General features: G+C 35.2%; 1 protein-coding gene across 2 annotated transcripts, besides 21 other annotated features; it reads left to right on the top strand.

Annotated features, from left to right (window-relative positions):
• Positions 1–80: part of a mobile genetic element that runs on past the window's edge.
• A 428-nt stretch (positions 81–508) lies between these two features.
• alpha-Cat (alpha Catenin) lies at positions 509–19963 on the top strand. Of its 2 annotated transcripts, NM_079495.3 has the most exons (12): positions 509–734; positions 3869–4245; positions 7594–7911; positions 8520–8723; positions 9211–9895; positions 10964–11115; positions 11849–11921; positions 12653–12720; positions 12786–12967; positions 19135–19375; positions 19432–19548; positions 19607–19963. In NM_079495.3, exons 1-12 carry the CDS (start codon positions 563–565, stop codon positions 19769–19771), a joined length of 2754 nt encoding a protein of 917 aa, NP_524219.1. In that variant the 5' UTR covers positions 509–562; the 3' UTR covers positions 19772–19963. The 2 variants fall into 2 exon arrangements, with proteins under 2 accessions (NP_524219.1, NP_001287154.1); NM_001300225.1 differs by having other exon boundaries at positions 8520–9895.
• Positions 1059–1214: a mobile genetic element.
• Positions 1251–1889: a mobile genetic element.
• Positions 1459–1569: a mobile genetic element.
• Positions 2027–2076: a mobile genetic element.
• Positions 2099–2751: a mobile genetic element.
• Positions 2749–2970: a mobile genetic element.
• Positions 3009–3083: a mobile genetic element.
• Positions 4447–7106: a mobile genetic element.
• Positions 4792–6945: a mobile genetic element.
• Positions 8782–9189: a mobile genetic element.
• Positions 12181–12497: a mobile genetic element.
• Positions 13437–13992: a mobile genetic element.
• Positions 14023–14078: a mobile genetic element.
• Positions 15208–15266: a mobile genetic element.
• Positions 15800–17438: a mobile genetic element.
• Positions 17484–17998: a mobile genetic element.
• Positions 18663–18714: a mobile genetic element.
• Positions 19964–20280: 317 nt separating the features above from the next.
• Positions 20281–20415: a mobile genetic element.
• Positions 20416–20865: 450 nt separating this feature from the next.
• Positions 20866–20961: a mobile genetic element.
• Positions 20962–21227: 266 nt separating this feature from the next.
• Positions 21228–22018: a mobile genetic element.
• The last annotated feature ends 821 nt before the right edge of the window (positions 22019–22839 follow it).

Genomic DNA, 22839 nt, shown 5'->3' with positions numbered 1-22839 from the left:
TATTGTTCCTGAGATCTCGACGTTCATACGGACGGACAGACGGACACGACCAGATCGTGTCGACTACTGATCCCGATCAATTGTTCCAATGCTTCCATCAGCCTATTAGGAACTTTTAAACGATTCTGGTATACCCTATTACTCTACAAGTAACCGGTATAATAATAAACATAGAAAACAACAATCCTGATATGTGTGGAATATGTTAATTCATTAAATGAAATATTTTTGTTGGTAAAAATTAAAAATATTATTAAACTTTTCTCAATCGTCTTCAATACTTGAATATCACATATTTTTCACGAGAGTTCAATCATCAAAAATCAATTTTAATTATTTTCTTAAAGTCATTACTAAAGAATGACTCACAGGACTCAAAACTACAAAACTATTTAACTTATTCATTATATATTGGTTACGTTACGTAGGTCATGTGGCTCAGTGGGACTATGATATATTTAAAGCCCGCATTCTTTACAGCACTGCAAAGTTACAATCCTGGTACTATTAATAATCAGTGGACTACATATTATCGAAAAAGGCGTCGTCGGTTAAAGAATTTATGTTAAAACCTGATAAAATGGGCACGTTAACCGATTTCGGACAGATAGCTTTGAAATGGGATCCCAAAAATTTGGAAATTCGCACAATGTCAGTTGAAAAAACACTTGAACCCCTTGTATTACAAGTAACTACTCTTGTAAATACCAAGGGCCCAAGCAAAAAGAAAAAAGGTAAAATGTTTATAGCTTATAGTGCCTAGAAAACCTAAATATTAGAACTTTCAATTTTAAAGAAACTTTTTGCGAGTCGTGAATAACTGTGCGTATACTCATTTTAATTTTATTAATTATAAGTATTGTGTACATACGAGAAATGATAGAAAATGTTCTAAAACGGCTGTGTATACTATACATACATATTGTGACATCTTAAATTTTGTAGGATAGAAAGCATTTGAATTCATGTAACAAGCTTAAAACTGAAAAGGAATGTGAAAGCATCTTTTACCTCTTTAAACGCAAAATTGCGAAAATATAAAAAAATAGCCTATTAGTGATTTACATATATTTTGATTGTGTTTCATTTTGTTATATGTATATCTTTCCAATTTCTATCGATATGCAATAAAAATGTTCAAATTTATAGTTCGCTTGGCCACTAGCTGAGTAACAGGTATCTGATAGTCAAGGAAATTTACTATGGGGTTCGCTGTAATATATATTTGTTACTCGTAAAGTAAAATGGGGTACTAGATTCGTTGAAAACTAAGTATGAGGTAGAAGAAAGCGGTTCCAAAAAAAAAATATATATTCTAGATCAGGATCAATAGCCGAGTTGATCTGGCCATGTCCGACTTTCTGTCCGTATGACAAAGCGTTTTCATATGAATTCATATTTTCATTAGTCTTTTAAATTTCTATCGATTTACCTTTTTTTTTTATTAGAGTTTATCATTTATTATTAGTCATACGTCAATAGGAATCGTTCAGTTCCTTCTGAACTTAACCTAATGTGTAGCTTAAGAGATATGGATTCCGTTCCTTAATTAAAGTGTATACAAATGTACCGTGGAGAGAATCGATTTATCAAAAAACGTTTTGCAACGCCCACTCTAACGCCCAAAAATTGGTTTTCACACAAAAATGTTTTGGTATTTTTCATACTATTTTATTGATCTTGTAAATCTATTGATATGCCAAAATACCTATTGTCAGGCCCACAAACCGCCCAAACTTTTTGAAAAATATATTTCTTGTTTAAATATAATTATTTCTTTTTCAATTTTTACCGATTTTCCAAAAAAATTGAAATCTTTCACACTTCTAGTTGAGTAACGGGGTATCTGATAGTCGGGGACTCGGTTATAGCATCCATTCCAGTTTTTGTTTTAAGTCATGTCAATTCTTTTTGCAAAACCATTTTGGTCAGGAGAACTATATACAGAACTATCACAGGATGTAAACAGCTGTCAGGCCCTTAAAATACAATAAATTGTTACTTCATATTATTTAATTACTGTTTTTATACCCGTTACTCGTAGAGTAAAAGGCAGAAGGAAGCGTTCCCGACCATTAAAAGTAAATATTTTTTGGGCTGGCTCCAGCTCTCTTGAATTTTTGTTCAAGAGCCAGATTTCGGAGAGCTCTTCAGCCAGCAACTTCATTTTACGCATACAGTGACAGCCGAAAACTTTTTGTGTGTACACGAATACTCATGCATTGTAAATTTGACAAAATATGCCCTACACTTCAGAAGTTTTTGGAATTTAAATCTATATTATTTTTGGTCAATTGGCATTATTTTAAAAATAATTTTTTCCTATTCGTATTATTTTTATGAAATATATTTTTTTAAATGTATTAAACTGTATGTGTTAAACTACAAAAGTAATAATAACTATTCCATATCGCAACTTTTTTTCATTTATAAGTTTAAATATTGATGAACCTAATATTAATGCTGTAAAAAAAAACTTCTCCCAGTCCCCTGTTGAAAACTCCAAACATGTTAATTCGTTTCTTAGATCAAAATTGATTTCGGCCCGAAAATCGTCTTCTAGCACAAGTACGCACACATATACACTTTCACGTTTAAACGTTACTCACACAAGCAACCAAAGTCTATTATTTTACGCTCTCAATATTATTCGAGAGAAAAGAGCACAATCTTGGCCGTCACCAAACAAGTAGCTGCTTAGTGAAAAACCAATGTATGGCCCTTACGCATCTTGTTATTCTAGTGTCTTTGATCTGACCCTGTCCGCCCTTCTGTCTGTCCGTTCGTATGAACCTCGAGTTCTCAGGAACTATAAAAGGTTGAGATTAAGACATTTACGCAGCTCAAGTTTGTTGACCCATGTTGGCACACCTATTCTACCGCCCAGAGCTGCTACGCCTGACCTTTGGAAAAATGTGAAGTTTTTTCATATTTTTATTAGTCGTGGAAATTTCTATAGACTTGCCAAAACTGTATGGTAAAAGAGTATACCAGATTCGTTAAATTCCGACTATATAAAGTATATATATTCTTGATCAGGATCAATAGCCGAGTCGATCTAGCCATGTCCGTATGAACGTCGACACATTAGCTAGAAGGTAAAGCCGCCCTAAAACCGCCCAAAACTGACACGCCTACATTTTTGAACCATTTTTCTATGTGCCTAAAATTTTTTGCCACGCCCACTCTTACGCCCTAATTTTTTATAATTTTTTTAGTCTTGTAAATTTTTATCGATTGACCAAACACTTTTTTTCGCAAGTGCGAGAGTACAAGATAGATAGAGGGCGAGAGAGAGTAGCTTAGACAACGAAAGATAATCGCCTATCTGAGATGCCGTAGAGCTTAATGTTGTGTCTCCAAAGTTGGCATGTTTACAAATAAGAAATTTAGGCATTGCTGGCTGATGCAAGACCCGAAAATCGATTTTATTAATGTGATCATTTGATCATTACTTAATGCCGTTTTGTTTTCTTATAAAAATCTATTTTCGCTAGCCCCATTGCAAACGATTTTTTTTGACGAAGCGTAAACAATTTCCTTGGCCTTGGAATCAAATAAGTTTAAATCAATTATAGTATTGAAAATGTGTGTTGAATATTGCATTCTGCAAAAAAACAGATGCCGTTCGAATTAATAGTATTTAAGGCTCGTAGACTCGGCGTTTTCCATCTTAAACTTTAAGCTGTTTGGCAGCTTCATTTAGGTAAGTTGACTCATTTGTAAATTTCTTTGGTGATCGAGAGGAAATAATCAACTTTTACATATATATATATTTAAGTGGTTTAAAAATATCAAAAAACGTATAAACATTGTCGAATAATCTTCTCAATTTTAATAGTTTCTAATTTGTATTTTGTATTTGCAGGAAAATCAAAGCGGGCCAGCGCATTAGTTGCAGCTGTTGAAAAAGCTACAGAAAATTTTATTCAAAAAGGTGAACAGATCGCTTACGAGAACCCAGACATTACACAAGAAATGTTAACAGCTGTGGATGAAGTAAAAAAAACTGGAGATGCTATGAGCATTGCAGCCAGAGAATTTTCTGAAGATCCGTGCAGTTCCCTGAAGAGAGGAAATATGGTGCGCGCAGCTAGGAATCTGTTGTCAGCTGTAACCCGCTTGCTGATTTTAGCTGATATGGTTGATGTACATTTGCTCTTAAAATCACTCCACATTGTCGAAGATGATCTAAACAAACTCAAAAACGCTTCGAGTCAGGACGAGCTTATGGATAATATGAGGGTATGTGTCGGAATAAAATAAAGAAATATTATTATCGTATATGAGAGCAATTCTATGTTTTGCCCTCCTATAGTCTTCGATAAATGAGTTTTATTTGTAACCAACACAAATTTATATGCTATGATTAATATTAAGCATGCAGAATTCAGTGACGCAGACTACAATTTGTATTATACCCGTTACTCGTAGAGTAAAAGTTTATATTAGATTCGTTGAAATGTGTGTAACAGGTAGAAGAGAGCGTCCGTATGTCCGTATCAACGTCTCGATCTCAGGAACTATAAAAGCTAGAAGGTTGAGATTAAGCATACAGATCTTAGACACAGACGCAGCGCAAGTTTGTTGACCCATGCTGTCATACCCACTCTAACGCTCACAAACAGGCCAAAACTGTCATGACCACATTTTTTAAATATTTTTGATATATTTTCATTTTTCTATTAGTCTTGTAAATTGCTCTTCATTTGCAAAAAAACTATGCCACGCCAACACTAACGCCCTAAAGCCGCCTTAAACTGCTACGCGAATTTTTATCTGTATACCACGCTCCTCTTTTTACCTATAAATGACTTTATTGAAGGCTTGCTCGACTTATCGACTTAAAGTTAATTGTATTTCAAACTCTCTTGGTCGACTGTTGGATCTATGTTTTGTAACAAATCCTGAAAGTGTGTTTCTGTCCAGGGTAGCACCTCTTACTCAACCTGAAGATCCATATCATCCTACTTTCGAGGTGGCAATCGAGATAGTTACGGTATTAAAAGTAAATTCAGAGAAGTCAACAAAGCGAATTCCCTGTTTTCGCAAGGCAAATTTTCGGAGGCTAAACAATTTTATAGCTGGCTTTAATTGGTCCGATCTTTACTCCTGCAACATAATGGCGGATGCGATTAATATGTTTTATACTGCAATTAAATCATTTTTTGACTCTTGTGTTCTGATGTACTATCCGTCAATCTCTAAAACTCGTTGGTTTAATAAAGAGTTTACACACCTAAGAAATGTAAAGTCCAGACTCTATATAAAATTTAAAAATACCGGTTCTCAGTCCATCCTTTGTAAATATTAAAGCGATCGGTTAATCTTTACCGTGATTAATGCTCAGTGCTAAAAAAAATTATTTAAACCGTTGTAAGTTCCAGTTTGCACAGGATCCGAAACAGTTTTATAATTTCGTTAGCACTAAGCGAAATACAATTTCTTACCCTTCCTCGCTGTTTTTTAAAAACACAACGGTAACATCGGATCAGGCAATAGCCGATCTATTCGCCAAGTTTTTTCAAACAACATATTCAACTTTACCTCTTTCCGAATAGCCATACTCTTATGCGGTATCTAAGTCGAATCTAATATTTTGCCCCACTGTAAACGAAAGCTAAACTTTTTGAAAATGTTATCACTCCTCATTTGCAGCACCTTTGTAGATCAATCATATCCCCGTGTCAGCACGGTTTTCAATAATCAAACAGATGTCATATACACTGATTTTAGTAAAGCATTTGACTTGTTAATCATTACCTTCTAGTAAGGAAACTTAATCTTTTAGGTTTCCCTGTTGATCTCCTAAATTAGATTTCAAGCTATCTGAATAGCAGGACGCAACAAGTCCTCTTAAAAAATTTTAAATCTTGTATTCTCCGAGACACATCCGGTGTCCCACAAGGGTGCCAACTTGGTCCGCTTCTTTTTACCTTATTTATTAACGATTATTATTTATTATTATTAGTAATAAAACATTCGCGTGTACTTATGTACGCAGACGATGTTAAATAATGCTCCAGCACAAGGACACTTCGCGCCATTTGGACTTACAATCCGATCGAGACAGATTTCAAATATGGTGCCGTGATAATTTATTAGACTTAAATGGCTCCAAACGTAAAGTTATGACCTTTTGTCGTGTCAACCCAATACGCACAACGTTGATGATCTTGGTGTTCTTCTGGACCCTAAACTAAAATTTTCTGACCATATTTCGACTATTGTCAATAAGGACAGGGGTGTGCTGGGTTTTATAAAAAGGTGGTCTAATGAATTTGATGATCCTTACATGACTATAACCTTATTTATTTCGTTAGTACGTACCACAATACGTAGTCCACTCGGACTGCATTGAATCGGTCAAAAAAACTTCTTACTTTTTGCCTTTCGGCGCCTAAATCGGGATGCAAACCGTATATTAGCCCATTATTCCAGTAGACTACTTTTAATTAATTTACCGTCCCTAGCTAGCCGTAGAAGTATGCTTGGAACAGTCTTTATTTGTAAGCTTATTCGTGGGGATGTTGAGAGTCCCGAATTGATTAGTCAACTTAACTTCTCGGTTCCAAGTAGATTCACTAGAAACTATATACTCCTTATTTTAAATCTTATTTTATTTTAAATAGATCTAACTATGAGTTGCATGACCCTTACAGGGTATTATGTTCTGACTATAATATACTTTATCCTATTATCTGTAATCTTGACTCTCTGCCGCTCTTAAAGCAATCGATTTTAACTTTTTTTTTATTACATAATTAGATCCTACTACTAATATTTAATATAGTTATTTTACATTATATTCATATCCTCGTTCCTGTTCTCTTTTTTATATCGCGTCTATATCTTCTCGCGAATCGAGCTGTACGATACAAGGCGGCGCCCCTCTGTCGGTTTGGTGGGAGGGAGAAGTGGCCGTAGGACCCGTGCGAAAGAAAACGGTCACGCCCACACTTTAAAACAATTTTTAAATATTTCCTCATTTTATTTACCAAAATTTATCGATATCCCAGAAAAATTATGAAATTTCGCATTCACACTAGATGAATAACGGGTATCTGCTAGTCGTGGAACTATAGCATTGCCTCTTGTTTTAGATTCTTTCTGTCAAAACACAAAAAATTCGACGAAAACTGCCCCGCCCATACTTTTGTACAGTGATACTTTTTTTCGATTTTATTATTTATTATTATCGAGACGGAGATATTTGCGTATATCAACTAGCTTATAACAAATTATTAAAACATATTAAACCAATAAACTTGCCCCATATCATCTCAAAAACACCATACTCACCATTCTATATGGCAGTAAAAAATATTTATATATATATGGGTAATTTAGGTAAATAGGTAAAATAAGTGAAATTAAGAAATGATGGGGTGTCATTAGTGCGTATTAAGGAATAATTCAACCCTTAAATAAAAAGGAAGAGGGACATGCTTCAATATGTAGTGATTGCGACTTAAACGCCAATCAAACCCTTTAATTTTATCAATTTTATAATTAATCTATAATAATCTATAATCTTAAAACTATGAAAAAAATAAAGATCACAAAAATGTTCTAACATTTTATTTTTTATAGCAATTCGGACGCAATGCAGGAGAACTTATAAAACAGGCAGCCAAACGTCAGCAAGAACTTAAGGATCCCCAATTAAGGGACGATTTAGCAGCTGCTCGGGCGATGCTTAAAAAACATTCAACTATGCTGTTAACTGCATCAAAAGTATACGTTCGTCATCCGGAACTAGATCTAGCAAAAGTAAATCGCGATTTCATTCTAAAACAAGTTTGCGATGCTGTAAATACTATTAGCGATGTTGCCCAAGGAAAGTCATCCCAACCGACAGATATATACAGTGGAGCGGGAGAGCTGGCTGCAGCATTAGACGACTTTGACGTAAGATAAACTAATCTTTTACATTAAAATTCTATCAGTATCGTTATGGTTTTCCTGTCTACGGTGCTTTAAGTTGCAGATTGTAGCATTAACATTACACCCAAAGGAAGAAAAAATCTTTATACACTTGGGTCTTTCTCTAACTAATAATTTCTTTGAGGCTGAGGCCTTGTTATTTCTTGATAACCCAATTATAGCTTTATAATGTAGCGGTCCGATATAACAGCCGTTTGGAAGGGTTTAATGCAGTATTAAAACTGATAAATTACTTTTTTGACTGGGCTGTTGATACTGATGGTAAAGATATTTATTTGTTGCCAAATACTTTATTTACTGCGTCGGAAGCTTCTGACTGAAATTTGATAACCCTCTGTGCAGTGGCATACACGTAACGGTAGAAGGAAGCAGATACATAGAAGCAGCGCAAGTTTGTTGCCACGCCCACTCTTTCACCCACAAAACGCCCAAACCTGCCACGCCCACACTTTTCGCGTTTTCGCTTCCACTAGCTTAGTACCGTGCATCGGATAGTCAGGGAATTCTCTCTCTCTTGTTTTTTATTATAATGCAATTTATTCTCCGATTATTATTGGACTTCTACACTGCAGGAAGGAATTGTTATGGATCCCATGACCTACAGCGAAAAGCGTTCACGTCAATTGCTCGAAGAGCGTCTGGAAAGTATTATTAGTGCAGCTGCATTGATGGCGGATGCAGATTGTACTCGAGACGAGAGACGAGAGAGAATTGTGGCCGAATGCAATGCTGTGCGACAGGCTTTACAGGATTTGTTATCTGAATATATGTCAAACGTGAGTAACATACTTATAATTATTATTTTTATACCCGTTACTCGTTGAGTAAAACGGCTTACTGGATTCGTTGAAAAGTATGTAACATATAGAAAAAAGCGCTTCGATCTGGTCTGTCCGTTTGAACGCCTTGATCTTCAGGAACATGTACACATCGCTAGTTACCACGTCCACAATCCGGCCAAAACTGCCATGCCCACAATTTTGAAAATTGTTTTGATATTTTATTGTTTTATTATTTGTCTGGCCAGTTTCTATTTGTATACGATAAACATTTTTACATTTTTTCTAACGCCCACAAACCGTCCAAAACTGGCACGCCCACAACTAAGATCAATAAAATTAATTTTTTCCAAATTTCTACAGATATTCCTGAAATAAGTTGAATATTCTTGGTCCCACTTGCACAAGCTGATTAATGGGTATCTGATAGTCGGGTAACGCGACTATAGCGTTCTCTCTTCTTTTAATCATATTTTACGTTTAGATGAGTCAAAAAGATAACAGCCCAGGACTCTCTCGAGCGATTGATCAAATGTGTCGAAAGACTCGCGACCTAAGAAGGCAATTGCGAAAGGCTGTTGTGGATCATGTTTCGGACTCTTTTTTGGAGACTACAACTCCTTTGCTAGATTTAATTGAAGCTGCAAAATCGGGTAATGAAAAAAAAGTTCGGGAAAAGTCCGAAATATTCACCAAGCACGCTGAAAAACTAGTTGAAGTAGCAAATTTAGTATGTAGCATGTCAAACAATGAAGATGGTGTTAAAATGGTTCGATATGCTGCTGCTCAAATTGAAAGTCTTTGTCCGCAAGTAATAAATGCAGCATCGATATTGACTGTTAGACCGAATTCAAAAGTAGCTCAAGAAAATATGACTACTTATCGACAAGCCTGGGAGGTGCAAGTTCGTATTTTAACCGAGGCAGTGGATGATATTACAACAATTGACGACTTTTTAGCAGTATCTGAGAATCACATTCTTGAAGATGTAAACAAATGTGTAATGGCTTTACAAGTTGGTGATGCCAGGGATTTGCGTGCAACTGCTGGTGCTATTCAAGGTCGATCATCACGAGTTTGTAATGTTGTTGAAGCTGAAATGGATAATTATGAACCATGTATTTACACCAAACGAGTCTTAGAAGCAGTCAAAGTTCTACGAGATCAAGGTATGTGTTAATTTTCAATGTAACTAAATATACGTTACTTATAAATATTTGTTCCTATTAAATTCTCATTTTTTCGTTACGTAATATAGTAAAAAATATTTAAGTGGTACTTGAATCGTTTTGGCCATAAGTACATATAGACAAGAATACCATGTTCCTATACAGAGTTCTCAAATTTCTTAATTGAATATTAAATAAACTTTTGTTTTTGGGAAACAAAATTTTCATTATTTGGTTATAAAAAAAGATTATAAAAAATAAACTTCGAATAAAGCGAAATGAAAATGTTCTTTTCTTTTATGCCAATATTTTAGTAAGCTATAAAAAAAAATTGAATTGTTGTGCTGTCTAAATTTTAGTGCCGACTAATTTGTGTTATATTATTATATCTACAGACAAATTAAACATATTAATACTAATACTTAATACAACTATCAATAATACTATGGTCTTTGCCATTTATTAAGAATGAATATAGAATAAAATATATAGGCATGCTCCGGTAATCGTAATTTTATTGCGATTTGGACAAAATCTTTCGATTTCGTTTTTAGGTGCTCTGGTTTTTGCAAAATTTTTGCTATCGGAATGTTTTGTAAACAGTAAACAGGCAATAAAGCTGCCACCTTTTTCTGAGTTTTAATTTTATTTGACCATTTAAGTAACTAATTAAGTTGACTATTTTAAATTTTATAAGTATATAACTAAGTGGCAGAATGATCTTGTGGTGATGTGGAATAAACTTCAATAGACCACTGAGTATGCTTTTTTCCTAAATAAATAAATAAAATCTGATTTGATAAAAAAAAGGCTTTACTCTTCAGTTTAAAAATGAAACAAATTTTACGATTTCGAAAACAGGAGCACCAAAATCCTAAGGTTCTTACGAATTTGACTACCGGAGCATGTCTGATAATATAATTTAATATAAGATAAATAACTATTATTATCATGCATAGTCCTTTTTAATCTTTATCACTGCCGGGTGTGCATACCAATTTCACACCGGCTTTTTATATACGTAAAATCTTGGTACGCGAAGCCGTTAAATTAATCTTTTGTTTTTAGTTATGATGAAATTTGACCAACGTGTAGGAGCAGCCGTTGGAGCCCTTTCAAATAACTCCAATAAGGATGTTGACGAAAATGACTTCATTGATGCTTCTCGTTTGGTTTACGACGGAGTTCGTGAAATTCGAAGAGCTGTTTTAATGAATCGAGTAAGTAGTATAAGATGCCCATATTCTTAGATTTATGATTTGGCTTCTACCGTTAGACAAAAGCAACACTCACATAAATATTATAAAAGAATATTCGAAGCATTACTGCATTTTACTGCATGTGATTGAAAATGTATATTGACTCTTTAATAATATATTTTTTTTATAGAGCCGGTGTCAATATCCTAAGAGAATTCGGTTATGGGAACAAACGAAAACGGCTAATAATCCTAATGAAGAATATATGCATGTTATAGAGTCTGAACCGGTTTCTTTTACCTATAAAATAACGACTAACTCCGAAACGTTACTTCTTATCACTGGACTAGTTTAGTTGCGATACTTTCAAAACAATTCTTAATGCAAATTGTCCATCTGTTTTTACACTCCCTAGTTACTAAGAAACACTGATAACTATTACTCTCTTTGGTCTTATCATGCATTACGGTATACACAGTCACATATATGAAAGCGACGGCTAAATAAAGGCAACTTAGAATAAGGTTTCTAAACAAGAACGACAGATTCGAAGAGAAGAAGAAAAGCACCAACGAGTTACAACTGTACATAATAGGATCTCAAAATAACCAGTTATCTCAAAATTCAACACCTCAACCATTTTAAACGCACAGATGATAATAGAATAGAGTACAAATTATTGACTTACTATATAATTAGGCATTGGTTCCTAAAAACAACATCCAAATTGCTAATAATATCTTTTTATTTTCAGAGCTCGGAAGACCTTGATACAGATACTGAATTTGAGCCAGTTGAAGACTTAACCTTGGAAACTCGAAGTCGATGTGAGTAGAATCTGCATATTCCGAAAAAATTGGATGAAGGTGTGAAATTTAACCACTTTTTCTGACCTTATAATTATAACTCCAAAAACGGAGAGAAATTTAGTTTATTAATATTATTATATCGTAATACTTTCGGAGATTAAATAATTATATCCGTTACTCGTAGAGTAAAAGGGTATACATAGATTTGTTGAGAAGTATGTAACAGGCAGAAGGAAGCGTTTCCGACCATATAAAGTATATATATTCTTGAGTTGGAAAAGAAAAACTTTGCCGCGCCCACTCTAACGCCATAAAACCGCCCAAAAGTTCTACGCCCACATTTTCAAAAAATTTTTGGATATTTTTTCATAATTTCTATAGTTGCTATAGATTTGTTAATTTGCCACGCTCAATATAACGCCCTAAAGCCGCCAAACCGGTCACGCCCACACTTTTGGACAATTTTTAAATTTTTTCTCATTTTATTTCCCAGTATCTATCGATATCCAAGAAAAGTGATGAAATTTGGCGTTCGCATTCACACTAGCTGAGTAACGGGTCGGGGATAGTCGGGAAACTCGACTTTAGCGTTCTTGTTTCTTTATTATGGGCTCTGAGTGAGCTCTGTGCTATTCGTTTTTTGAAAATGGGTATTTTCAAATTAGTAATAATCATAAAAATTTAAATTAAAAATTTCAAAAGTGTGTATGCCAATTCACTAGCATATTTTTTTGTTTCCTATTATTTAGCAAGTGCTCATACCGGCGATCAAACCGTTGACGAATATCCCGATATAAGTGGCATATGTACAGCTCGAGTAAGTCATTGCTTGCCATTAATATCATTAAACCCGATAAATATGGATACAACAATATATTTCAGGAAGCAATGCGAAAAATGACGGAAGAAGACAAACAAAAAATTGCTCAGCAAGTGGAGTTATTCCGTAGGGAAAAACTAACTTTTGATTCAGAAGTTGCTAAATGGGATGACACTGGAAATGACATTATTTTTCTGGCCAAACATATGTGCATGATTATGATGGAAATGACGGATTTTACCAGGTTAGTTCCCTTAGATAAAATATTTATTTTACCTTTTTTTGACTAACAAAATCTTTACGCTCAAATGAAAGAATTTGATTAATACCAAATTTCGTATAATGCCGAAACAAAACTGGTGTTACGTTCTTTTAAGACACCAAAGTTATCCTCGGTCTGAAAACCTTTTTAGGGATATTGTGAAACTATAAGCAAATTAGGCAATCTAAGCTAACTAAGAACTAGGTCTTTAGGATTATATTTGTTTGTTGGGTAAGAAATTACACTAATTGAGCTGTACGATTTAAAGGCTTATATATAATACATATATCACATGGGAATGGTAGTTTATTATATTTTTAATGTCAATCCGGAAATTGTTGCAAATGGCCTTGTGTTAAGGAGGTATTAGTGAAGTTGTGTGCTATAAGGATTTTGATTTTCCTGTTGTTGGTGTCGTTTTATGAAGTTTTTATAAGTAGTTTTAAATATTTTTTATACCCGTAACTCGTAGACTAAAAGGGTATACTAGATTCGTTGAAAAGTATGTAACAGACAGAAGGAAGCGTTTCGACTATATAAAGTATATACATATGTCGGAGATTGAGTGGATTGAGATTGAGTATTATTTCAATTATTATTTGAATGTAACCAAAGTTATGTTATTGATCCGTTATGTTAAGAATGAGCAGCGAGTATTAAAATTCACGGAAAGCGTTCCGTTATTGAGTGAGAATCATTTGTGTGTGAATTAAAATGAGCTGGCGTGTGTTGTTGTTGTGCTAGAGTTTCGTACGAAGTAAGGATGAAATAATTGAGTGAAATTGAGGAATAGAAAAAAAGCATCGAGAGGGCGACGCTTGAGTAAATTAGTCTGGTGAGAACAATAGAAGGCACAACACGCAGGCGACTTGCTGTGCTGGACAATATGGACGCTGAAGTGAATGAAAAGTCGCGACACATATATTCTTGATCAGGATCAATAGCCGAGTCGATCTAGCCATGCCCGTCTGTTCGTATGAACGTTGAGATCTCAGGAATTATAAAAGGACTTGGACTTGAATACTTGAAGAACCGAGGTGACACGTCTACCGAAGGTTAATCTTCTATCTAAAATGACACCAAGGTATTTGTAATAGATCTTAAACTATAAAACGGAATTTTTCCAATTTGCAGCCCAGATTTAAGGATAAATTATGTATAGATTTTACTTTTTTGTTGCCTAATATGCCAATGTGATAGGGGAAATGGTTACGAACGAGATTAGGGCAGTGTTTCGCTAGTTTCAGAGTTCTATTTTATTAGATTGGTTTTAAGTTGTGAAAATGGAAGATTGAGCTTTAGACATGTATTTTATGCGGTCCTAATATTAATATTAAACTTGCTGGATGAGCCTTTCGGTTGGCCGTTTTTAACGGAAAGATGTTTGATAAATTTGTTACTGTGTTGACTGCGAATTTTCTAATTTTCATAAATTTAGAAACGTTAAATAATTATTGGATTTAAGCAAAGACTGAAATAATATAAAAAGAGATATAGATATAGATATAGATATAGATATAGATAAAGATAAAGATATAGATATAGATATAGATATAGATATAGATATAGATATAGATATAGATATAGATATAGATATAGATATAGATATAGATATAGATATAGATATAGATATAGATATAGATATAGATATAGATAAAAAAAAACATATAGAGATATAGATCTTGTTGCTAGATAGTAATAGTTTGGTGGTTAAAATAAAACTATAAACGTTTGGCGATAGTTATAAAAACAATTTAGGACTTATGCAATGCATTTGTTAATGGATACGGTTTTGCTTATATTATCTTTTTCAGATGGGCATGTGGTATTTATTTGGATAAGGGGATTGTGTGTTGTTTTGGTAGCCATATTAAAACAAAGATCTGCTTGAATTTGAACGACTGTACTAGTCGCTGCTCTGTGTTTTTATTGAATCAATGTTTGTCACATATTTTGCTTAAAGAAAGCTTAAAGCGAAGGGCTGCTCTGCTGCTGAGAAAAACAGCAGAGTGGCTGCGTTATATGTTACTTATCTATATGTTCTTTGGGATATGTTAAGGCATGTTATGTATGCAAATTAACAAAGTAGTTTTTCAGTTATTTAGACAATATTATGATCAATAGCGTCGCGGCAGGCCACTTTGCCGGTTGCTATGTGTGCGGATCAAGTTATTCCACCTTTGGGTGTCGCAACTTTGTTGCACTCCCATCCTGTTGGCCCGATTCAGCTTAGCTTGTGTTAACTCCTCCCTCAGCTAAGTGAAGAGCGTCCGTGGTTTTCCTAGCGTTTGCTTGTAGGTTCTTAATGATCTCGATTCGTTCCGAAGTTTCGCACGTAAGTTTTTCGCACCAGTACCAGGCAAATCATGATGACTGTCAATGTGGTCCATATGGGTCTGTGGGTCAACATGGATTGTAGTTCACCAATGTGCTGTAATCGTTGATAATGATCGCACAAACGTCTATTACAACCACCCTATCCAGATGGTCAGGGCGAGTGATGCATTGCGGCGATGTTTGTGTTTTCGAAGTCCAGAATTTTGCCAGAATGTTGTATGGAAAATATATTTATTTTTTGACATACTAACTTAGGTATGGGATACTTAATAAGTATCCCATAATAGTATAATACTCCTTAACATCAACGTTGTTTAACATTAATGGTCTGCTCAAGTTTGTTTTTGAATGTGTTACGCAAAGAATTAAGTTTTGTATGTCTAAGGTAATCTTTCTATTTTTTGCTGGAATTGTTTTATGCAGGTTATCTGATTCAATTTCATCTGTTTTGCTAGTTAAGTTAACTATTTAAGTTAGTTCGTTGAGTCTTGTCTGAAATTTTGTGTTTAATACTCTTTGTCGGTTTTCTGAATCAATAAGTTGTGTTTTCCTAATTTGATCTGTTCCCAGTCATCGAGATCACGAGTCCCTGCTACAACTTTCAGAACTGTCCCAGCATGTTTATACTACGTGCTGACGTGGTTGACCTTAAGTGTCGTAATTAGAGTGTGTTGATGTGCCCAAGGTCAGTGAGGAGTAAGTTCCGTATGTAGTCCTGTTTAAATAAGTTTTGTGTCTGTCTGTTTCGTACGTGTTCGTCTCATACGATGTCACGTTCATTGTAAGGTAACCGTACTCTTCCCAAATGGCACTTACAGGTATGTTGTCCGAAAGTGCTATTTGTCAGTTTAACTGTTGTAGTCGTAAACATCGTCATTTAAAGCGCTATCAGTATTGATGTTAGTCTAAGATAAAAGAAGTTAAAAGTGTAGTTCCAATTCTATTCTTATTTACTAGAATTAGTAATTTCTTTTTTTATTTTGTTTTTATGGACAACCCCTCCTTTTATAAGAACTGTTGATCCTAATTGTGTTTCCACTATGCCCTCAACGCATAGTGGGGTCAATTTATTACCCATGCGTTTGTTTGACTTATCTCCTACTTGATAGCTCTTATTTTTCCCGTTTTTTTTTTTTTTTTGTTTATTTTTCCTGTTTGATTTTTAAGACTGTGGTCCTTCAAAAGTATATTTGTTACCTGCAGCCCTGTTTCCACATTGTTTGAACGAATGAGTTCAACTGATTTTATATTGGTTACCGAATGATTTGTTTTATTAAATTCGATTGTTGAAAGTAGAATCAGATCTAGAGTGTCGCTTATCTTTTTGTCAAGTTTCACACATCGAGCAATTCCTTTCATTTGATTATTATTATTTTTTTTTTTTTTTTGATGTAACTCATACTTAGCCCTTGAGCAGACTTAACAATTTGCAACGATTTCTGGTCTTAATACGGATATGTTAAGAAAAAAATAGTTACGCATAATTTGCTTAACATTTTCCTGTACCGCTCGGTGGGGGCGGCTATGTTCTGTCGTTAATATTTCCCTTTGTTCCGATATAACTAGGATGCCAATTACCAATATCGAAATGGTGGGAAAAGTTCGATTAGTGTGTGTTTTATAAAAACAATGGATCGGTAGTTCGCGATGGACTCCATTGACGACTGAATTGAATTGAATTTACTACGACTGTTAGTGTCTGGAGAAGAGTGCTCCGATCACAGATCATGTTAGCTTCTTCAAGGTTTTTAAAACCCAGTTAATACGCTTTACGTGGCCATTCTTGTTTTTAGAAAAGATGATCACGTCGTCAACATAAACATGGCAGGTTTTTCTGACCTCCTTACGGAGGACATCAACAATAACCCTCTGAAATATGCTCGTTGCATTTTTTAAACCGAACGGAAGATTGCAATACTTATAAAGTTTACAGAAACAGTGGTTTTATGTCTATCCCTTTCCGCCAGATATATTTGGTGGAAGCCTAACTTTAAGGTCCAGTGCTGTATAATTTGGAGCCTCACCCATGTTTGCCAATATTAAAGAAATAATGAGGTATTGGGTATTCATCACTCACGTTTTTTATTTTATTAATTTTCTTGAAATCTAGGACCATTTTTTTTTCTTTTTATGCCCGAATTCATCAACACCTTTTTTTATCATTCGTTAAAAAGTATGTAACAGGCAGAAGGAAGCGTATCCGACTATATAATGTATATATATATTCTTTATCGATATGAACTCAATGCCCTAAAACCGCTCAATACTGCCACGCTCATATTTTTGAAAAAATGTTGAATATTTTTCCATAATTTTATCAGTTGTGTAAATTTCTTTGCCAAAAATCTTGTTTGCCACGCCCACTCCAACGTCCTAAAATCGTCCAAAAACGGCACTCCAGCATTTATTAAAAGTTGTTGGATATTTGTTCATAATTTTATTAATCGCTTAAATTGCCATCGATTTGCCAAAAAACTTTTTGTCACTCCCAATCTATCGCCTTTAAGCCGCCAAATCGGTTACGCCCACACTTTTAAACAATTTTTATAATTTTTTTTTTTATTATATTCCCCAACATCTATCGATATCCCAGGAAAATGATGAAATTGCGCGTTCGCATTCACACTAGCTGAGAAACGGGTATCTGATAGTCAGGGAACTATAGTATTCTCTCTTGATTTACTTCAACTTTTACAAAGTGTTGGAGGGGTTCATAAGTTTTTTTTTTTCGACGAATTTTGTGTGCTGAAAAGCGACGGTGGTAGAGTGGACGTTGCCGATGGCGACAATCACATGGAGTATGCAATCAGCAAACGTTGAGTGCGAATACATTTGCGAGGCGCCCTATGAAATCTCCCTCCGAACAAAAGTATTAAAGCGTTACGAGAATGTCAACTCACTTTCAATTCCGTCAAAATCAAGTTCTTCGAGCTCGTTGAGAATTTTTCTGAATGTTTGCTGAAGCTCATCGATCAGCTCCAAACGCACATGAAGAACGGACTTATCAAACTAAATTATTGCAGAGCTTGATAAATTTTCAGCAGCCATGGCAACAGCAACACCAACAACAACGAAATATCAGAAACATCCACTCGAAATCAAGCGGGAAGATGAGCGCAAAAAAGAATTAGTGGCAGCTTCCTTTATTATTTATGTACGCGCGCAAATATAACTATTTATTTAAACAACGGAGTTGCATTTAATGTTCACTACCATTAATTTTGACTTAATATAGCACACACAAATTGTTGCCCAAGAACGCACTCAGCGACAGCGAATTTATTAAAGTTAAAGCTTAAATATCTTAGTATGATGTGCACTATATATTGTTTATGCACAAATCACGTCGGGGACACCAAATGTTGTGCTTTTAAACCTTTTAATTAGCTGTTTTTCAGAGAAATTAAAAGACGAGTTTTATGTATCGATTTCGAACGAAGATGTGTATTGGTATATGCATAAGAAACAAAAGTGAATGACAATGAGCTCATAATTGCAGACCGAACAGCAGAACGTTAAGCCAAAGGTGTAGGTGCGAGAAAGCAAGAATGAGAAAAAATGTGATATGGGAGAGCCTAAGCAGATGTTTCTGAACAGATGTTCACCCAGCTGATCTGCATAGTTAACGAAAGCTGAGGTGCGACTAATTGTGTCTCCAATTTTGGCAATAACTGAAGATATAAATTTAGGTGCTGCTGGCGCTGCGATAATATAATAATCATGTTTTTTTTTTAAATTGTTTTTTCCATATCGATCAAATTTGTCAAGACAAATGTGTGGTGCCCAACAACTGTCCAATTTTTTTTTTTCAGAGGACGAGGACCTTTAAAAACTACTATGGATGTTATTAACGCAGCTAAAAAAATTTCGGAAGCTGGTACAAAGCTGGATAAACTAACCAGGGAAATAGCAGAGCAATGCCCAGAAAGCAGCACGAAAAAGGACCTTTTAGCGTATTTGCAACGCATTGCCCTGTATTGTCATCAAATCCAAATAACTTCAAAAGTAAAAGCAGACGTTCAAAATATAAGCGGCGAACTTATAGTTTCTGGGGTACGTATATTATTAAAGATGATGAAAACTGATATTTAAAAATGTGTTTTTTATAGCTGGACAGCGCTACATCGTTAATTCAAGCTGCTAAAAATTTAATGAATGCCGTTGTATTAACGGTAAAGTACTCATATGTGGCATCAACAAAATATACCAGGCAAGGAACAGTGTCTGTAAGTGTTTTTTAGTACAAAAAATTGTACGATACTAAACAATTTAAATTTTTTATAGTCTCCAATTGTTGTATGGAAGATGAAAGCACCAGAAAAAAAACCATTGGTCAGGCCTGAAAAACCAGAAGAAGTACGGGCCAAAGTTCGCAAGGGATCTCAAAAAAAGGTTCAAAACCCTATACATGCATTATCTGAATTCCAGAGTCCTGCTGACGCTGTTTAAAAATTGATTTTCTATCAGTATCAATTAATTACCATACACGGAGTAGTATCAAAATCATTGCGTTTATCTCTGGTTATTAAAAGCAATCTTAATGCTGTAATCTATTCAGTTTTATCGACAATTACATTCTTATATAACTCTAATCGACCCCATATAATATAATCAAAAATACACATATAAATCGTTTTTGACAAATTTCCTCTTTAAAGGGCGGACATTTCTCAACATTTACGGGAAGACCGATCGCTTAAGTGAAAACCCAATTTAAAAATGAAAAGCCAAGGCAACCCGATACACTAAATTGTAAGGATAGGCTATAAAGAATATAGATTCTTAATAAACTCTTATGGCAGACTTTCTCCAGACTGCGGGAATGACCTAGCGAAATCGCTACAAGATCGCCTCCTCGCACTGCATTAACTAAGTCCTCTTGCGTTTGGCAGACTAAGAGGATATGTTGACTTTATCGTCAACATAAACATCGTTTACGTCGTCATCATCGTTTGTATAAACATGGTTCGTTATCACAGGCAACAAATCTCAAATCCTCCAGAGCATTATTCAGGTTCTCATTGCAGGCCCTAGCTGACTGCGTTAAACCGTAAATTGCTTTCTTAAGCAACAATAACAATACCTGGTCTGGAATCTAAAATTAAATATTCTTCCGTGTTTCTTTTGTAAATGGTCTCACTTCGATCTGTTAAGGTTCGCGGTGCATACATCCATTTGGTTTAAAGTTGTAATTGTAGATCCGCGGCAGTGCTATAGTTTACAAAACGGCGAAAAAGTTTCCAGTTAATTCCCATTCCGGTACAATTACCTTGAAGCGGTCTATATAAGGTTCCTCCTACTGGACCAAGCACGCTGCGTTCCGTGTTAACCATGATGTACTACATGCTGTGGGCTTAAACTTAGTACCCTTCCTTGGATCCAGAGCAACTGAAAGAGAATTGAAAATCTTTAGATGACTAATACAAGAAGTCTCAATACACCCTATAAATCCATGTGCACTAGAGCTGGTTAGCAACAGCGAAGAAGGCTGGAAAGCGGGATGGGTCAAGGGCTGCCAGGTCGAACGGAAAATAATGGAGTCCTGAATTAACGGTACCGCCCTGGACCTTGACTCGAGTCGGCAAAGCGCACAGAGGTGAAATGGTAACGTTGTGAACCCTGGACAAGCAAAAAGACGGCGCAAGCGCAGTTCGTGAACAGTTCGAACACGCAAGGATCCATATGTGCACGAGTATAGTTAACAAGAGTACTTCCGCGAGTCGCGCAGTCAGGGCGCGGGCTTAATCAGAGCACTGAGAAAGGACAGTTAAGGAGAACGAGATTACAAGTCAACAACGCAAAGCAAAGAAAGCAGCAAGGAATCTGCGTGAAAGTTAACAAGGAGCAAGATCCGAATCGACACAGGTAGCTGAGGTCCAGTAAGACAAAGCATGGTTGGGTTAACCAAAGACTCTAGAATAACAAGATTCGTAATGACATACGATTTTTTCGAGGTTGCTCTAGGCTCTCTCTAATTTTTGTTCGAGAGCGAGAGAGCGGAGAGCGCTACAGCGAACAGCTCTTTTCTACGCATACAATGAAGGCAATGATTGTTGAGTGCGTGTGTCCGCACTTCGTGCCTCAAGATATGACTTTTGCAATAAACAGTTTTCATATTTTTATTTAATTTATAAATTTTTATTTTCTACTACGTATTATTTTTATGAAATATTTATTTCTCAATGTAATGTCTTCCTTTTAGAAAATTTTTGTTCTAAATTACAGTAGTTATAACAATTTCCTTTGTATTTGCTATAATTATTTAGTATATTTATTAAGTCATTTGACTTAATACGATGTATGTAAATGATCCAATTTTATTATTTAAAATGCACATTAGTTTCAGTTGTTTTTCATATTCAGTTTTTTTTATATTCCAATTTGATATTTTTAAACAGTTCGCAATTTCATCATCTTGCTACGAAATTGGCCAAAACTCCCCAAATATGTAAATTCGTTTCTTCGATCAGAATTGATTTCGGCCCGAAAATCGGCTTCTAGCACAACACGCACACAATATACGCGTTCTCATCTCTTTTTTTACTCACACAAGCAAGCAAAATCTTTTTTTTAGATTTCTTACGCTCTCAGCGTAAGCGAGCCGACGAGGGCAATTTTGGCCGTCACTAAAAAAGTGGCTGCATAGTGCTAAACCAATGTATGGCCGTTACGAATCTTGTTATTTTAGTGTCTTTGGTTAAACGTTTTGAGTGTAGGGAGTAGGAAAAACTTAACTATAGTATTTGGGTCGTTGAATAAGTTTGCCATGTTGTAATTGTTTTAATATTGCCAGCCACAGAGGCAGCTTGAAATGGATTTATATTTTGTATTGGATTTGGGATGAGCTTGGGCTGGATATAATTTCTATTTGAACCGGTGTCTTTTAATACGTGAAAAAAAACGGCTTTTTTCTCTGGCCAGTGGAGTCGCACAATAACTTTAGTTTTTGCACTAACTTAAACTTAAACGGAAACCAAATGGGATTGATTGGAACTCGTATTAGTGTAATACGCATGTATTGCGGTGGCAAATACACACTAACACTGAAACATTTCGTTACAGTCAATTTACGTGAACATTAAAACCGGGCCATAAAGCTTCTGACGCGCTCACAGTATATATATAAGTGAGCATAATAAGAACATACCATTAGCGGAAAGATGACGTACCCCGTTGCCTTTTCTTCCTTAAGGTTTCAGTTTATTTGGAGATGACGCCTCAAAAGTTCCTTGTAGCAGCTCTCATTTGATTTCGTTTCAAAGATTGACTTTTCGCTTTCGGCCGACGGCTATAAGTTTTCTTCTCCACTGTGGGAGAAAGCTTTTGAGGTACCAAACCAGATGAATATATATAACATAATTTATACAGATGATTAAATAGAAGAAGTACCAGTCAAGCTGCGTCCCGGATGATGAAATCATTCCATTTCATCGATCCCCAAGTAGATTTGCGATTCTTGAGGAGACGGTGAAACTACTGCTGCAACGCGATGTGGACAGAAAGAAGAATGCCAGTTG

Source organism: Drosophila melanogaster, chromosome 3L (assembly GCF_000001215.4).
Source record: "Drosophila melanogaster chromosome 3L".
Classification (NCBI taxonomy): Eukaryota; Metazoa; Arthropoda; class Insecta; order Diptera; family Drosophilidae; genus Drosophila; species Drosophila melanogaster.
This window is presented reverse-complemented; position numbering and strand designations above follow the sequence as displayed.

Bases quoted from the DNA above. Each gene is read 5' to 3' on its own strand.
- alpha-Cat (NM_079495.3), top strand. From the start codon at position 563: ATGTTAAAACCTGATAAAATGGGCACGTTAACCGATTTCGGACAGATA. The intron at 735-3,868 runs GTAAAATGTTTA...TTGTATTTGCAG, and splicing joins CCCAAGCAAAAAGAAAAAAG to GAAAATCAAAGCGGGCCAGC. The intron at 12,721-12,785 runs GTAAGTCATTGC...AATATATTTCAG, and splicing joins GTGGCATATGTACAGCTCGA to GAAGCAATGCGAAAAATGAC.